Source organism: Labrus bergylta, chromosome 12 (genome assembly GCF_963930695.1).
Source record: "Labrus bergylta chromosome 12, fLabBer1.1, whole genome shotgun sequence".
NCBI classification, from domain to species: Eukaryota; Metazoa; Chordata; class Actinopteri; order Labriformes; family Labridae; genus Labrus; species Labrus bergylta.
Window position 1 is genome coordinate 13,357,931 of NC_089206.1, and position 16,907 is coordinate 13,374,837.

At 41.5% G+C, this 16,907-nt stretch overlaps 1 protein-coding gene across 1 annotated transcript in view; it reads right to left on the reverse strand.

The window, feature by feature from the left end:
* plxnd1 (plexin D1) overlaps positions 1-16,907 on the reverse strand; it is a 63,400-nt gene that overhangs the window by 17,376 nt on the left and 29,117 nt on the right. The window contains exons 13-19 of the mRNA XM_020629474.3: positions 14,640-14,785; positions 9,494-9,599; positions 8,004-8,143; positions 7,420-7,599; positions 6,930-7,014; positions 6,147-6,410; positions 2,788-2,937 (exon numbers count right to left, since the gene is read on the reverse strand). Coding sequence (XP_020485130.2) covers positions 2,788-2,937; positions 6,147-6,410; positions 6,930-7,014; positions 7,420-7,599; positions 8,004-8,143; positions 9,494-9,599; positions 14,640-14,785 — 1,071 coding nt within the window. The remainder of the gene's footprint in view (positions 1-2,787; positions 2,938-6,146; positions 6,411-6,929; positions 7,015-7,419; positions 7,600-8,003; positions 8,144-9,493; positions 9,600-14,639; positions 14,786-16,907) is intronic.

The following is a 16,907-nucleotide window of genomic DNA, read 5'->3' on the forward strand; positions in this document are numbered from 1 at the left end:
TTATGTTTTCTCTTTTCTTCTACATCTCTGAATATTACCTTTACATGCTACATCGTTTTTTTTTTTGTTTTTTTTTATCATGTCATACATATTCTTTCATTTCATTTTGATCAAGTATTTGTTTCTCTTTTATCACGGTTTTCTATTCCAGTGCAGTCCACGTGGACACTAAATATTCTGCTGCAGTGCTAGATTTGTCAGAAAAAGAAGATAACATCTTACAAAAAAAACCTTCTATAGTAGTAAAAAAAAAACTGTCTCTTCACCTCCGGCACTATAAATAAAACCTTCCACAAAAGGCTCCCTTACTGAATCACAACCAAACTCTTTTAGAATCATCCCTCTACATAGAAGCTGTCATACGAGATGAAGGACATTTTAATGTAGTCCTTAAATCAAAACATAAAGAGCGTTAAAATGCACTTAAATCATATTACAAACAAAATACTTTGCAGACAGACCATTAAACCTCTCCTCACTATAGCTAATAGGAGTCTGTCTGAACATAAATAGCTCACACACAAACTGTCCTCCACACTACCTTCTTTAGAGTACTTCTTTTATGAGAAGATCATTTAGATTGATGTCACACTTACTGACCATCATTTGAACAAATAAGGAACATTTACTTTATGTAACATGACTATTACTATGTACAATCAACTGTTTCAAAAATAGAAGATTCAAACACAATACTGTCTAATTCTTACAAGGTTGTCCATGTTAAATACCAAAGTCATCATTTTAGCAAACTGGTTTTCAGACACTGATATAAGAGGAGGCTTTGGTATATATGTCAACAGCAGTTAAAGTAGAAGGTAAGGAATAGACTTGCAGCTATTTAAAACCTCTGTTGACACTTGGCTGCCAATATAATTATTGTCAATTATTCTTAAAAAAGAATTCATGACGGTATATCAAACATTGTAGATCTGATGTGGCAATTTTTTACTTGAATATGATCATCCAGTAAAGCGAATAAGACTTGGAGAGAAGAGACGAAGCTCACACTAAGACAGCACAGTAATAAGAAGAGACAGTGGGTGCATTAAGTATTTTCTTCGTCGCAAAGTGTGAAGTTTCATGCAGTAGAAGAGGCAACTCTTAATGGGAACACAAAGGCCTGGGAACATCGTATTTTTCATGAACACAGGTGCAGACGCAGAGAGAAAACAACGCTGTAGAGTTTGAAAAATGGCCTCTCGCTCGCTGCAACGAGCTGGAGGAGTCAGCCAGTTCAGAGTAACCCAGATGTGACAAGAAAAGGACTTTCACTTCTGCCTTCTGATTAGTCAGCAGGGTCTCTGTGGTCCCTCCTCACATCTCTCACTTTCCTTCCTCAAACTGGAATATACTTCATAAAAAGAGCCTCAGATAAAAGGCCTCCGATCCCACACACCAAATCCTTCTTACTCTGGTCTCGCTCTGAGGAGGAATCTGGCTCACTGGGCACACCCCACCTGCCTTTTTATTTTCACATTCCCACTTTCTCTCTCTGGTCCATGCGTTCATCCGCACATGAAGTGAGAGAAGGCCTTCTTCCAGGGACTGCAACAGCCCAGCCTGGTGTAATGGAGGGGAAAATGCCATTGTTCCATGTTCCTGTTTTGCTCGGGGAACAAAAACACTCCTTCCCCACATCCACTTCTGCAGCTCAGCTCAGCTTCAGAGCCAAGCAAAACATGGGCATGTAAAAATAGATCCACCACCGAAAGTAAGTGAAGACACACAAATGGCCATAAGCAATGCAGCAGCCCAACATGTATGCGTTTATTCAAATCTGTTTTTACCCCTGTCGACTGTGCTCACTAATCATCCTCACTCCTCATGTGCAGACAGCCCACCCATTTGTGTTATGACATCTCATTTGACCTCTGCCCCCGCCTTTATGTCTTTGCTAATTGCCTGTGTTTATTCTCAGATATCCTGAGAGAGAGACAGGGGGGGAGGGTGGGTGCGAGATTGAGCCACAGGTACACAAGGAGCAAGAGACAAGGAGAGAGAGAGAGAGAGAGAGAGAGAGAGAGAGAGAGAGAGAGAGAGAAATATAAAAGCCCCTTTTTCTATTTCGGTGTCAAAGTGGAGAGAAGGCTCTTATAGTATAACTCAGCCGGATAGGCCGAGACAGACTAACATATGTTTCAGAGCTATTTCAGCAAACCACTCACAGTCTGGCTCATATTTAAATATAGATGAGCTCTTTCCCCACTTAATAAAACTCTATCAAAACACAGAAGAATGAACGGCAACAGATGGGAAAAGTGGGAAGAGGTAGGAAAGTGTCTGGTTTTATCAGACCGGTGCAGGGCTTGACCACGTCTTGATTAAGAATTTTAATTGAAATGGAGAGAGACGGGAGACAAAACAAAAACACCGCCGAGGAGTGAGCCAGAAGATTTGGAAATGGCTGCGAGGAGATATTAGATTGTGTAAAGTGATGATAGACGGACTGATGCGGGATTAAAGAGATAAAGGATAAGAGGTAAACACGGAGCAGAGTGATGGCTCGCCACCCCCACTAAAACTGCTGAATCATGGTGGCATGCCCAGAGACTGCAAACCATTCATAATGCACGGAGAGAGACGCGCACTTATAACTGGCTGTGCGTGGACCTGTGTAGATCAAATCTGTTTCAATAAACAATACACAGATGGTCTGGATGCTGACTCAATGTTTTGCAGTGTGACAGATGGGTGATATTCTTAAATAATCAGTCTAATCAGACATATTTCAACACATTTTGTGTGGGTGATCTATTGAGGTGTCGTACATGCTTGTACACTTACAGTGACAGGCATCTCTCTCTCACTAGCGCTGAGCAGTCCGTTGATGGTGCAATGGAACAGCTGGTCATTGTGGAAGCTGATGTTACAGGGATAGGAGCCAACCATCACCGAGTATTCCTCCGGCATTAGTTCCAGGTCGCTCGGCCCTTTCTGCGCAAAAAAAAAGAAAAAAAAAAAGGAAGAAAAACACAGCCATTTTGTAAGTCAGTGGTGAAATGGTATGGTTTGACCGAGCATAGATAACATTCAGCAGCTTTAACCCACATATTCATGGGGCACGCAGCCTATTCACACATGCATGTAGAAACTGAGCTGCACAGGCGTGTCACGAAGCTGTCACACAGAGGAAGCCAGGAGAAAACTCATTTAATTTGGGCTAGAGTTCAGCTTAAAGCAGCAAACACTCCCCGCCTCTCTCACATGGCCATGGAAGTTTCTCCAAACAAACCCGCCGACAGTCATGCCTGCCTCGGCCCAAAATAACATTCTCAGGGCCTTTACAGGAGCCCACTGGAATGAGCTGCACAGTTTGTATCACTCCGACTCGTTGTCATTCCAAGACCCACCTCTCAATGCTAACTTTAATTAAAAATCACTCTGGCCCATTTTTGCCACGTGCACTCGGCCTGCTGAACACATTTCAAAACAAACACAGACAAAAACATAGCTGCATGGTGATTTTTTTGTGGCTATAGACTGAGCTTTCTATAGACTAAAAATAACCCTGATGTCACTGTGATGCCATTAGAGTAATGATAATTTTTAAGACAACCTGTGCAGCATATTATTTATTAGTTATTAAAACGCTGATAATATTTAATAAATGCTTATTGGGAAATAAAGTATCCTGTGTTTCATGAGCTTGCACAATACAAGAGACTTGCAGTTAGGAAATATCTGTCTGCTTCAGTTATGACCTTTTGACGAGCATAATCGCTGTAATACTACTTTAATAGAAACTAAGTGCACCACTTCACACTCTTCCACTCTATTTAGAGGAAGGGGGATAAATGCTATCACAGCATGCAACTAAGTGCTGAAATGCTAATAAATTGTCTGTTAGCCAAAAACAGGAGATTAAAGCATTTAAGGGGATTACTTTCAATGCACGTCTATCAGATAGAAAAAAAGTATTTTGGGTCTATCTTAGTGTCCCCTCTATTTTTATTGGTTTTATTCACTCTGGGAATTATCCCTTTGAACAGCCAGAAAGTGAATAATCTTGATCTATTTTATTAAAACACAAGGTGTTATCATCATTTAACCGGATAAAGATCAATCCCAACAGTTCATCTAGTCAAGTGACAGAGTGAAGGAATCTTTTTTGGATGCCTAAAAAAATAAATGTTTTCTATCAATTGCTAGCAGATAAATGTGGGAAGAAGGCATCCTCGTGCAATATGAAGTTAACAGAGAGTGTGTGCAAATGTGTGCAAGACTTAATCATACAATGTCTCTCTAGTCTTTACAAATAGCATCAAGTCTTTTAGAATTTATTTTAAACACCTTCTTGTGAAATTCACAGTGAAGAAATTAAATCATAATATTTTCAGTCATGATGAGACTATCTTGAGTTAGATGTTGCTCTTATGTCATAAATGTAGGCGGTATCTGATTCCTTTTAGCGATTTAAGGGATCAGCATATACAATAACATGGCCAAACTTATTCTGAAATTTGTCTGCAAACTGATGGAGTTAGGCTCTTCTTGAGGTTTAAAACATCTATGTGACGTCTTTTGATTCTTTTCTATGTTAGACTTCTTTTAAGTGATGAAGCAGCAACCCTAGCCGCCTGCAATTAACTTGGAATGTATATCCTAGGGTTACTATTTATATACAGGGATGATGGACTAAACTACAAAAAAATAAGACACACTTGAAGCTGCAGTTTCCCTTTAATATAAGAATGACAAGTGAGGAAGTGTGCGTGTGTTTTTGTGTGTGTTTATCCCCAGTGTGCTTCCTTGCTTTGATTACACCCTTAGGGCCCTGTCCTGTCCCTACTGCAGGATGCCACCCCCTGGGTCTCTGTCAACAAATGCTTCCTAACACAGTCTCAACACACACGCACGCACACACACACACACACACACACACACACACACACACACACACACACACACACACACACACACACACACACACACACACACACACACACACACACATACGTTCTTCACATTTTTTAATACACTCATACACACAAAGAGAACCTCTAACTATCTAACTATCATACAAAATATGTTTGAGCAATAAGCATATTGTAAAATAAACTCTATAACCTCCATATACAACACAATATTTCACACTTACAACTCATTGGACCAGAAAAAGGGATTTTTAAGGCCAAAACAGGATGAAAGCAAACAAAACCCACCCACATTCCATCGCAGGTCCTTAATATAGGATCTGGCTGACTAAGAAGCTCCCTATGAAGCAAACACATTGTGTCTCCAGACTCTCCCCTCCCTTCAGGTCACCCACAAGTGGAATCCACCTTCCTAAAGAAAACAGGAAACAACAGACGAGTCGCCGATGCAGACAGGCTGAGGCAGCGATAACCTGCAGGGGCCTCTTCCTCACACACAAACCCATCAAGAGGAAGCTGCATCGGGTTCATACATCCCTGTACATGCCCTTTGCATGTGCGTGTCATACTACCAGCAGGCCTTTAGGCTGATGAATCCATGAGGACAGGTGTCTTGATCAGCCAGGACACATGAACATGGGACCTCCCACTGAGCCCTCCACCACCCCCCCCCCCCCCCCCCACCCCCAACAGACCCCCAGCAGAAATCAACACTTTTCAAAGGACAAGGCCTTTGATGTGTCATATGTGCCTCCGGTTTATGTGAATATGAATAAAAGAACATTCAACCGTGTTTGTTGCTCACAGTGGGGGCAGTCTACAGCAGTGTTGGTACTTGGAGCCATGAAACATTTAGAAAACACCTTTCCTTGTTTAGGGCACAATTTGAATATTTGTATTCAAAAGTTTGGATTGTCTTAATCTATTGTTAACTGCTCATTATATCTTAAAGTTTGACTGTTTTTCTCATCATGAATTGGTGTAGGGTAAAAAGGTTTGCCTGAATAAGTAAATCACAATGATTCAGATTTAATGAGCAGATTCAATTCTTGATGAATTTTTGATACAAGCCAATTCCTGCTGAACAAATTCCTTCACATTTAAGCAGAATCTGATTATAAATGTCTCCGGTTTTAATGTGTGCTTTTGTAGCTAAATATAATAAAACTCTCTTGACTGACTGGACCTGAATGTTTGCTTGGCTTATCAGGAAACCTACACAACAGCGAAGCGCTAATCTGGACATCCTGTCTCAGCAGTGTCACTCACGTTGATGATGAGCGTCAGTGGCTCTCCTGGGTGGTGCTTAATCAGCTTTTCCTTGTTGGCAGTGAAGAACTGAGGGTCCTCCACGTACTCCAATATGAAGTGATCTTTATGAGGCTCCCCTTCCTCTTCCTCGCTGTCGAAGGAGGTGGGACTGTCGCCCGTGTAGGGGACTCCGTTCAAAAAGAACTGCACTGAGGTCTCCTGGGACTGGCTGGAGGCGTGAGATGGGCAGGTGATCATGGAGGGAGAGACCACTGTGCAGTGCTGAGGAAGAACCAGAGAGGACAAGATGGCTTTAAGTGAATCCAATGCACTGTGAAGTTAATGAAATTATACCAGCTAATTACTCTCTTTTAACTGTCCATGTGTTCGTCTGTCTCAAAGAAAAAATTACACCTATTAATCATTAGATATATCGAAAGATTGATACAAAACAATCAATACCACAACAAACGTTAGTTTTATGGCTCAACAACTTCTGCTTTTTAAATGTATAAAATGAATTAAAACAAATATTTGTAATTATTTGTGAACTATCATTTGTTTCATATCAACATGAACTATCATATGTTTCTTTTAGACAGCGCCGGGCTAGCTGTAACCAATTCAATCCCCATGCTCAAGGAGAACAATACTGTTCTCTTTTCTATCATCTATGCTCTACAAGAGAGCAAATGGTAATACCCAAAGATGTCTAACTGTGTCCCACTTTATAAATACCCATGTACTATAATAATCTAACTAAAAACAGTTAAAACTGAAACAAGTCATCTGTTTACTCACTGTTTGTCCAATTCCCAGCACCTGCATGGAGACACTCTGAACCAGATCAAAACCCTGGCCTGTCACTGTGATGGTCCTGCCACCACTGTGACACACACACACACACACACACACACACACACACACACACACACAAAGACAGAGTGTCACATCTCAGCCATGAAAAAAATATTTCAAATTCCTGCTGGTATGCAAATACTTAGGGAAACTGCACCAAATCAAGAGAGAAACAGGGGACCAGATAATAATGCAAAGCAATTCAACTGCAACTGAAAATCCTCGCACGTCATCAAAGACATGCCGCTGCCCTGTCACACACATGCTGCGCTGTTTAACGCACAATGGGGAGAGAAATGCTGCACATCAGGATGATATTACAGTAATGACTTATGTCAGAGACTCTGGGTGGGAAACCACAGAGTCATCCAGCTTATGATATTTCCTAGATTTTGTTTTTACAGTGTATTTTTGTGTGTAGCAGTTTACATACCTGAGGAAGCTCTTTTTGGGGTGGATGAAGCTGATAGTGGGGTTCTTCTCATAGGTGTAGGTGGTGCTGAGCTCGACACTTTGACAGGGAAGGTTTTCAAACTCCACACACACTGCCACTGACTCAGTGTGTGGCTGCAAGGCTGGAGGCATGGTGCAGTCAATGGTCTCATCTGTTTTTCTACCAAAAAAAAAAAGAGTGGAAAACATCTGTTTTACCACACATCTTGTAATGTTTACAAAGCCCTTCCAGTTAAAATCAATCATATTAGTGGCAGATTTTCATGTAAGAGCTTTTGGTTATACACATTTACTAAAAGAAAGGTTGGGGACTTGAAACTTAGACCCTGAGTCAGACTAAACTTGACTTAAGCTTAACTAACATCAGACTTCTTGATGTTCTGAAAGAGAGTAATCTTCATGCAGGCCTTGCATTGCCCCACACAGCCCCACAGCTGTTGAATATTTAATTAATAGGACCATGCATTGCAAGCACTTGGTGCTAACTATGGGAAAAGAAAAACAAGTATTAACTTGACCTGGACTTGCATAAAAGACTTCAAAACACCCTCAAAGAGTACTCACTCTGTGATGAGACATTGCAGCGTGTTGTTGATCATGACTCTGATCTGAGAGCCAATGTCCAGGTTTTCCCCCATGATTGTCACTCTAGTCCCTCCAGCACGAGATCCTTTCCTCGGCTCCATGGAGAGCAGCTTTGGGACCTGAATACAGACGAGAGAACCAGCACATGACTAACAAGTTCTCATGTTTATCACTAGACGCCTGACAGCTTCTGTCACTGGAAAAGACAGGCTTACTCAAAATGTGTTTTGTGATCTTTGATGCCTTTCTTGACACCAAATACAATCTTTCCACATCCTTTGAGGTTCAAATGTGTGGTCTTTACAGATCAGCTGAGACAGCTGCTGACTACAAGAGTAAATTAGTGAAGAAAAACTGCAAAGACAGGCCGTGCTGCAGTATGTTAATATGCTGCTCAGGCCAACAGGCCTTTGGGCCCAAACTTGCAAGACAGCTATACTTTGTATGAAGTATGAAGTAATAATGAAAATGCAGACACATCAAAAATGCATGTACATGTTGTCATAAATGCACATGTAAACACATACACATATGCACACACACATAAAGGCTCCTCAGGCAAAGATGAATATCCTCATCCAGCTTGCAGCTACAAGCATCAGCATTCTTGCTCTTTCCAAACTTTCTATCCCCGCCGTGAACCTCGCCTCCAGGGAAACCTCTTATCCTCACTGACAGGATTCACTTCCTCCATGTGCGTGTATGGAGGAGACCTATTGTATGTTCAGGTCTAAGGGTGGACGTAAGGAGGCAGATGTTTCCGTCTGAAGGTCTGAGGAAGGAGATGCAGTAGAAGCACATATCCTGTCTCCAAAACTGTTTTCCCTTTCTCCCACATCTTCCCTCTCAACACCTTGCACCAAAAAAAAAAAACCCTTGAAAGAAGCTCAAGGGAAGTTTCCACAACTGAATAGCATTATTTTTTTTTTGCTATTTTGGACCTTCCTCATCCTTCTGTATTAAAGAAAGGCTTCGGTATCTAGGTGATTTCTCAGTAGGATGACTCACACACAGAGGTGCCTGACATTGTAGACTATTCCAGGACTGAATATAAACAAGTCTTTGTCTTTAAACAACAAGAAACAAAAGGCTAACATGTGCGTTTCCACTGGCTGAATGCTCTTAAATCCAATGGGAGAGTGTGGGTTGAGGTCCATTAACACAATACTGGCTAGCTCGTCTGGCCCAGAGATGAATGTAGAGCAGAGGGACATTCCAACAATCGCCATATTTGTTTTTGCTGGCAGCGAGTGCAGGATGACAATAGCGCTTAGTTTGCTGGTCAGATAAACGTTTGAAGATTCCCACACATTCACATTCCTGAGAATCATAAAACGCATCTGTTAACACTCAACTGACACACTTGGGAGGGCTTTCCCAGTGGGGAACAAGAACAAGACAGCACAGAAGAAGAAGAATGTGGAGGGAGAAACAGACAGCAGGAGAGTCAATGTCTTGAGAATACTTACTAAGTATGAGAAGGTCTCCTTAGACGTCCCCATCCCACTCTGATCCACATCCACTTGGACAATATCTGTCCTTTCCTGAGAGGACGGCCCAGTGACACAAAGCAGCCTGGGGAATTAAAAAAAAACCCAGAGATGCCTCATTGTATGATTGCCAAATAATATTATCAGAGATCATTTAATAAAAAAACACACTATACAATGATAAGAAAACACAAATATGCACCTTATTGGATTCATAAATATAATTAATTACATAGAGAGGTGCTCATCGCAACATGCAAGTGAATGGAACCAAAATTAAGATGAAGAAATAGATCTTGATCAAAGCTGCTCAACAAAGACTGCTAATTAATCAAGGAGAATGGTGGATATGAAGTAATTCATCATGCCCTATTGCATTTACATATGGAATCCAATAAAGCCTGGCAATATCAGAAATCAGGAGATGTAAAGTTCAAAGCTCCCTCAGACCAGATGTGTCTAACCACAGAGGAGATTAAGGGGTTGCTGAGGATCGTTCTCTCGCCTCCTGGCTGTGATTAAACCTTGTGTCATCAGAGCAGTGCTCTACAGGGACGTCTCATATTAATGACACTGTGGTGTACCAAGGCACAGGGATCTACTGTTCTGGGGCCTCACTGGGATAAATGTACTGGAGGGGAAGCACAACCTTTAACACCTCATATGTTCCCCCTCCAGCCTGACACCCTGTCGGTTTATTTAGTCAGGTGCCGGGTGCTACAGTGGTTATACATTCTCAGCAAGTGATCAGATGATTGACAGAAGGATTGTGGGGAATTCAGATTACAGCAAAGAGCTGTGTTTCACGTAGGAGGGCCTGGCAGGACATATGATAAGATGAGGCTGTGGCTGGACAGATTTGGGGTCAGATTGCCAAGTTCAAGACCACAGAGGAAGCTGTGAATGAGTCTGTTCATTTAGGTCTTAAACTACTCAAATAAATTCTTAGGTAAAAGCTAGTCAAAGTTTACTTTAAACACAAATGTCCTTCAAAGCCTTCAAGCTGTCAAAAAACAACCTGTAGTATTTGTTGATAGCAGGGTCTATTTTTCTTCTCATCAGGTTAAAAATGACACTACATTGAAATTACACTCCTGTCAGTTGTGTGCCATCGGGGCAGAAGCACACCTGACTAAAGAAAAGCCATCATTTTACAGGCTTGGATTGAGAAAAAAGAAAGGGTAAAAAGGATAAATAAAATGAAACATGACTACTCAGACATTCACGCCTGAGGGAAATCATCAGAAAATTGGAGAAGATCAGCCTGAACCTGTAGTGTTGCTTCAGGCTTTAATGGATTCATTCTTCAAATCAAACTGATACACCAACAATACATCACATCATATGATATGTGCTATTGAAACATAATGTTGAGGATTTTTCTGTGCTAATAAAAACCATAAAACAAATGATTGTTGAAGAGTGTAGTAAGAAATAAGCTGATTTCACCCTCTAGCATTTAAACAGGTGTTTCAGGCTTTCTGCGCGTTTCACAAGAAGACCAGTTTAATAACTGTTTTAAAGTAATAAATAGAATGATAGAAAGAATAAAGGAAACCAAGGAGGAATGATATGGTGTCTGTTATTCAGAAATATCAATACAGTTCGCCAGGGGGAGTCTCTTATTGATCATTCAGTAACAGTTTGACCTATGAAATGTTGAAAAATAGTGACAAATTGTCTTATTCATTTTTGTGACTCACATTTCTTGTTTATTAAGCCGACAGTAATAACCAATATAAGTATATTAATGTCCCAATAGTAGCAAAGACAGTAAAAGTTAACTGTTGCAACAATGCCTGTTTGGGTTTATAGTTGTGTAACAAATATCCATAAACTTAAAGTGTCAAAACCACACAGAAGAAGAAGAAAGTTAAGACATTTAAAGGCTCTCTTTTTTTATATTAGGAAACCGAATTCCATATTTTTACTCTTTTGCACATCTGAAGTCTGTATTTGTGTGTGTGACCGAGTGAAATGTTGACGCGTTGTACAGCAGACAGAGACTGGAGCGACCTCTGCTCCACATTCCAGCACTGCAACACAGTATCAATATTATGTGTTTCAGAGGGTAATATTTTGTCTCAATTAAAGACATTTCTGATTATTTCCCTTGAGTGGACAATCATCATCAGCAATCAGATCTTGTGTGTGTGTGTGTGTGTGTGTGTGTGTGTGTGTGTGTGTGTGTGTGTGTGTGTGTGTGTGTGTGTGTGTGTGTGTTGTCTGACGTGCAGCTAAATGGACAGGGCGAAGGCCACTCGAGGCGCGTATTAGAATGAGCGAGAGGGCAGCTTGGAGGACCTGAGCTTAAAGTGCTCCAGTAAATGAGGTGTGTCTGGACTGACTGTGCCAATAATTAAAATGTTGACACCGGGTGAGTGGAGCGCAGCCTCTCCACGGCTGCACATTTTCCTTTTGGCACACAGATGTGAACTTTCACCTTTCCGCACACGAACAGACACCTGTCTCAACAGCCCTGGTAAGTGAGGTCACAAGCACAAGTGTGTGTTATTGGGAGTTTGTATGAATGGTATTTTTTCAAGAGCCAGTTTAGGTCTTCTCAATGATGGTATTATTGTGCAACATAATTATTGCATCTTCACCGCTGTGGTATAAAAAGATATAGATTTTTAGAGATATAGATTTGTTGGGCTCTTTGCATTAATTGAGGGCGGCTGTGGATCAGTGGTAGAGTTGGTTGTCTCTCAATCGGAATGTTTGGGGTGTGATCAGCTGCTGCAGCCACATGTCCGATGAGTGAATGGGTGTAAATGGGTAGGTGTGACATGCGGTGTAAAAGTACTTTGAGTAGTCAGAAGACTAGAAAAGCGCTATACAAGCTCAAGTCCATTTAACATTCACTATTTGATATAATAGCTTAGAGAGACGGGAATGTGGGGAGAGTGAGTGGGGGATAACATACAACAATGAGCGCCAGGATTGGGAATTGAACCCATGACAGTGGGATGAGGACTGTAGCCTCTGTTCATGGTGCACCGGCTCTACCCACAGAACTTAACCAACACCCCCAATATACTTTATACTAATTTAGGGTTAATGTTAACGGCATGAGATTCGATCATATTTATTCAAATATACAGAAGGTCCCAAAAAGGAGAAACATAAACATGTAATTGTGTTCATGTATGTGTGTGTGCTCGTGTGTGTGCATATGTGTGTGTGTGTGTGTGTGTGTGTGTGTGTGTGTGTGTGCGTATGTGTTTGTGAGTCAAATTTGCTGACATTGTCAGATGCAATGACGTGTTATGATTTGTCAATGCCACTTCCAGCTACCAGGATATGCTCTGCTGTCATAACAACCTGCCTTGGGAGCCAATGAGGAATGACGACACGAGATGAGAACACCCCGGGAGTGAAATGCGATTCGCTGTTTTTGACATGTGTGTTTTTGGAGAATGTGTCAGGCAGCTGGAGTGACAGGTAAGACCCGCAGGTCATCCTCCAACTGGTCTTAATACAATGACTGGCTTCAGTGGAGCACGACCAGATAAACAGTTCCATTCAAGGAACATTACAGGTACTGAATGGAAGTTTGGATGTAACCGTGGAGTTACCGACTTCCTCTGAGCTCTGTTACGCTGGTGTCAACACGGGGTCCTGCCGTCTCCATGGTGACAGTGTGATGGTCCCTGAGCTACGGAGGGATGGCAGTGGAGTCACTTAAAATGAGAAGTGTGCTGCATAATAATATTTGAGAAAATTAGCCTCATGAATGCATGAAAGGGAAACTATGTGGGGATGGTTGATGTTCTATTTACTGGTGCACAAGTAAGCAGGGTATCATTTGAGGACGGGAGATTTTTTATTGAACTCAAATAGATGTGGTTTAGACTTGTGGTACCTTTCAGCTTTTAATCATGTACTAAATAGCTTTTCATGGTTATATCAGCGGTATAGATTTATTTATTTATTCTAAACACTCTAAGCTCATTGTCTGTGTGAGGTGATAAGGTACCAAATGAGATTTTACACAGGAGATAAAGAAAGCTATCCGATCAGCTCTATGTGTTTGTGTCTAATATTGAGTTTGTGTTTACAATAACTAACTGAGAAGCATCTCCGTCTCACTCTTAATGACTTCTTTTACTTCCTTATGCATATTACAGATCACTTGCCACTCTACCTTACAGATATTTGTATGAACCTAGTCTGGTACTAATTAAATATATGTATATTTTACCTCGACATTTCGGTTTAGATTTTTACTTATATGATCATGATCATCATCAATTGAGCTATATTCTTACTTAACCTCCTCGAATGGACAGTAAAAGAAAAATTGATATACATACCTTTTGTTTTATTTGTCATTCTTCTTCCTAATGGGCTTACATTACTCATTGTGCAACATTGCAGATTGATTAAATATTCAGTTGTGTTATGATAAGAGCAGCTTTGTAGCCTGAAGCAGAGATGGGCTACAGATGTCTACTAACATCATGTACTCCTGATTATTTTCATTTAAATTTCAAAATGTGTAGTTGTGCATCCAAAACATTTTTGCCTAACACAGCTTCCTTCTGAGCCACAAAAGTCTCATCACGTTTTAAATTTATTTATTTATTTATTTTTTTTACATATACAGAGGTACACATAAAACTTGAGTCCCTTAAGATTTATTGTAGCCTCTGTATTATACATTTGGGACAGCTAATTTAACTAAATCAGTCAGTGTAATCTCATTGTTAAGTCTTTCTTTATTCTCTGATTCAGTCATGCTCCCTAACTGTGTAAAAGGCTGAGATGGATATGACAGAATTTATTCTGTGACAAGGATTTCCTTGTTCCCCAATTCTGCCTGCCGTCCAGGCACCTACCGTCATGTTACAATTACAACAATAGTTTAGCAGCAGCAGCATCATTTCATATTTAGCAGGGTTTTACATAAAGATAATGTTTGTGAAATGCTCTGATTTACTCTTGGTTGTCATTTTGAAATTGCAGATGATTCTATATGTAATCAATTAAGTACCTGGGATAGGAGTAAAAAGAATCCCACAGCGCTCGGTGCTAAGCTTGAGCAAACACTGGAGCTCTGTTGACTTAAGCTTATATGTGCAAATTTGTGAATCATTATGCAGCAGTATGTTCCAGAACTTACTCTACGGAGACGGTGTAGAACTCAGGCACGATGGCACATGCCGTATCTCCAATAGAGACCTTTACGGCTCCAGCCCTTCGGCCCAGGTTCTTGCCCTGTATTGTCAGCAGGGTGCCTCCCTCCACTGGACCCCTCTGTGGAGAGATCTGACAAAGACAAAGGGAATGTAATGAGCAGGGAGAAACAAAAGGCTCTACAAAATACTGTGTAATATGCATTATAAATTAGAGCTCATTGGGAGATTACCACCCTCAAACTGTTCCACTAAAGTCGGGTGATAATAACGTGACAAAGAAATAAGAGAACAGAGATGCTGCCTCTGATGTTGACATGGAGTGTGTGGCACACGGGGAGATAAGGACAAGTGGCCTGTGTAAGTGTTCTTCTATTGAAGACCGAGATCTAACAGAATAGACACACACACACGCACACACGCACACACACACACACACACACGCACACGCACACACACACAATCACAGCCACACACGTACACGTACAAACAAAGCAGACTCTTAACTGTGCCAGTCTAAGACTCTTCAGCCTCTAATCCTCTACAGCACATGCAAATAAAGAGCAGGCTAAGAGCCCCCTTCACTTCCCACAAGAGACAGGCGGAGTGAGAGAGAGAGGGGCTGAAGAGGCGAGGTGGAGAGCACGGCAGAAAGGTGGATGAGTGGGGAGGCAATTTAGGGAACTGAGTGTCGAGAGGAGAGTGAATGCTGATGGTGGTGGTGAGAGAGCAAAGCCTCAACAGGGGAATTAATGCACAGTGCTACTCCCTTTCATCTGTTTTCCTGCGTCTGCTCTGTCAAATTCCTTAGCCCTATTTCTGCTGTTGTTCAGAGGCACACTCTCATGCATCATTTCAGCCCTCGCCCTTTGGTCTCTTAACTTTCCACTCAGGAGCACCGGAAAAGAAAAGGAGAGGACCGTCCCCTCTCCAATCACCACGGAAACACGGTCTTTCAGATAGCATCTGAGACGCCCAGACAGAAGCAATCTACCCTCATCTACCCACAGTAGCATAGCTAGCTCAGCAGCACGCATGCTTTTCTGAATGACCCCCCCTCGCTGAGTCGAGGTCAGTGTGACCCCTCTGTGTTATTAGCCCGGCTCCGGCTCTCTCCGACACCGAGCTTAAGAATGAAAACAGCACTTCTGTTTGGTCTAGGTGAGAGGACAAGGCTCGGCTCTGCGATCAGATAGTTTAAAGCTCACCAGAGTGACAGCAACAGATAAATAAACATATATTTCCCAGCTAAAAAGAAAAGCGTGTGTTACTTTTAATATCGTGTGAAAACAAACTGCTGGAAACCAACCCAAATTTTTCTGTGGGATCTACACCACAGGATGTGATGCAAATGTTTTTGTAGTATATTAAGCTCTTGTGACCACCCTGTGCATTTGCTCCCTTTGACAAAAACACACATTCTTTTATAGGCTCATACAACATACATTTATGCGTGAGCACCGATGCACAAGCATGTCAGACATGCACATTAAAGCAGCCACCCTCTCTACCTAGCTCAGCAGTAAGCAGAGTTATTTATTATTACTATGCATCTTATAGCACCTAGTATGTCTCCGCGGTGCCATTGAGCATTGACATCAGCATCAGCTGGCACGCTTTTCATTTACACCTCTTAGAAGAGCGTGAGTCTTGATTTAGAGCAGAAACTCTTCCAGGCCTCCAGGGAGATCACACGGTGTGAATGTGAAGAAAAAAAAATCCACAAGGAATGTTGGAGCCATTAAACAGGTTTGATTTATTCTACATCCCTCTCTTTAAATAAAAAGAACTCCAAATATGTTGCAGCAACTTGCATCAGATATGACCATAACTTACAAAATCCATATGTTTTCTTTTTGTTCTTTTTTTTTTTTTTTTTTGTTCACTTTAAGGCCAGAGCTTTTATCTCCCTCTCCTCAGTCCAGTTCTCCTGCATCACTCTAATCAAGAAGGACGTGAGGACAAAAACAGGAAAAGGCTTCTCACAATACTGTACCCTTCTCCACCCTTTCTCTGTCCAAATAGCTCTCCGTCCTCTCTCCCAGACCATTCAAGTCTCGACCAGACCCCTCTGGTCTCCCTTTCTTTTCAAGTCGTGGATAAACCATGTTTGGCAGTTCCTGTTGTTGACTCTGACGTACCCTTAATCAATGTTTTTTTAAGCAGCGGACTAGCCCACACAGAACATGAAAATAGAGGGCCCGTGGAGATAATAAATGTCTCCATTGTCTTACGTCACGGCGCTGAATCGAGAG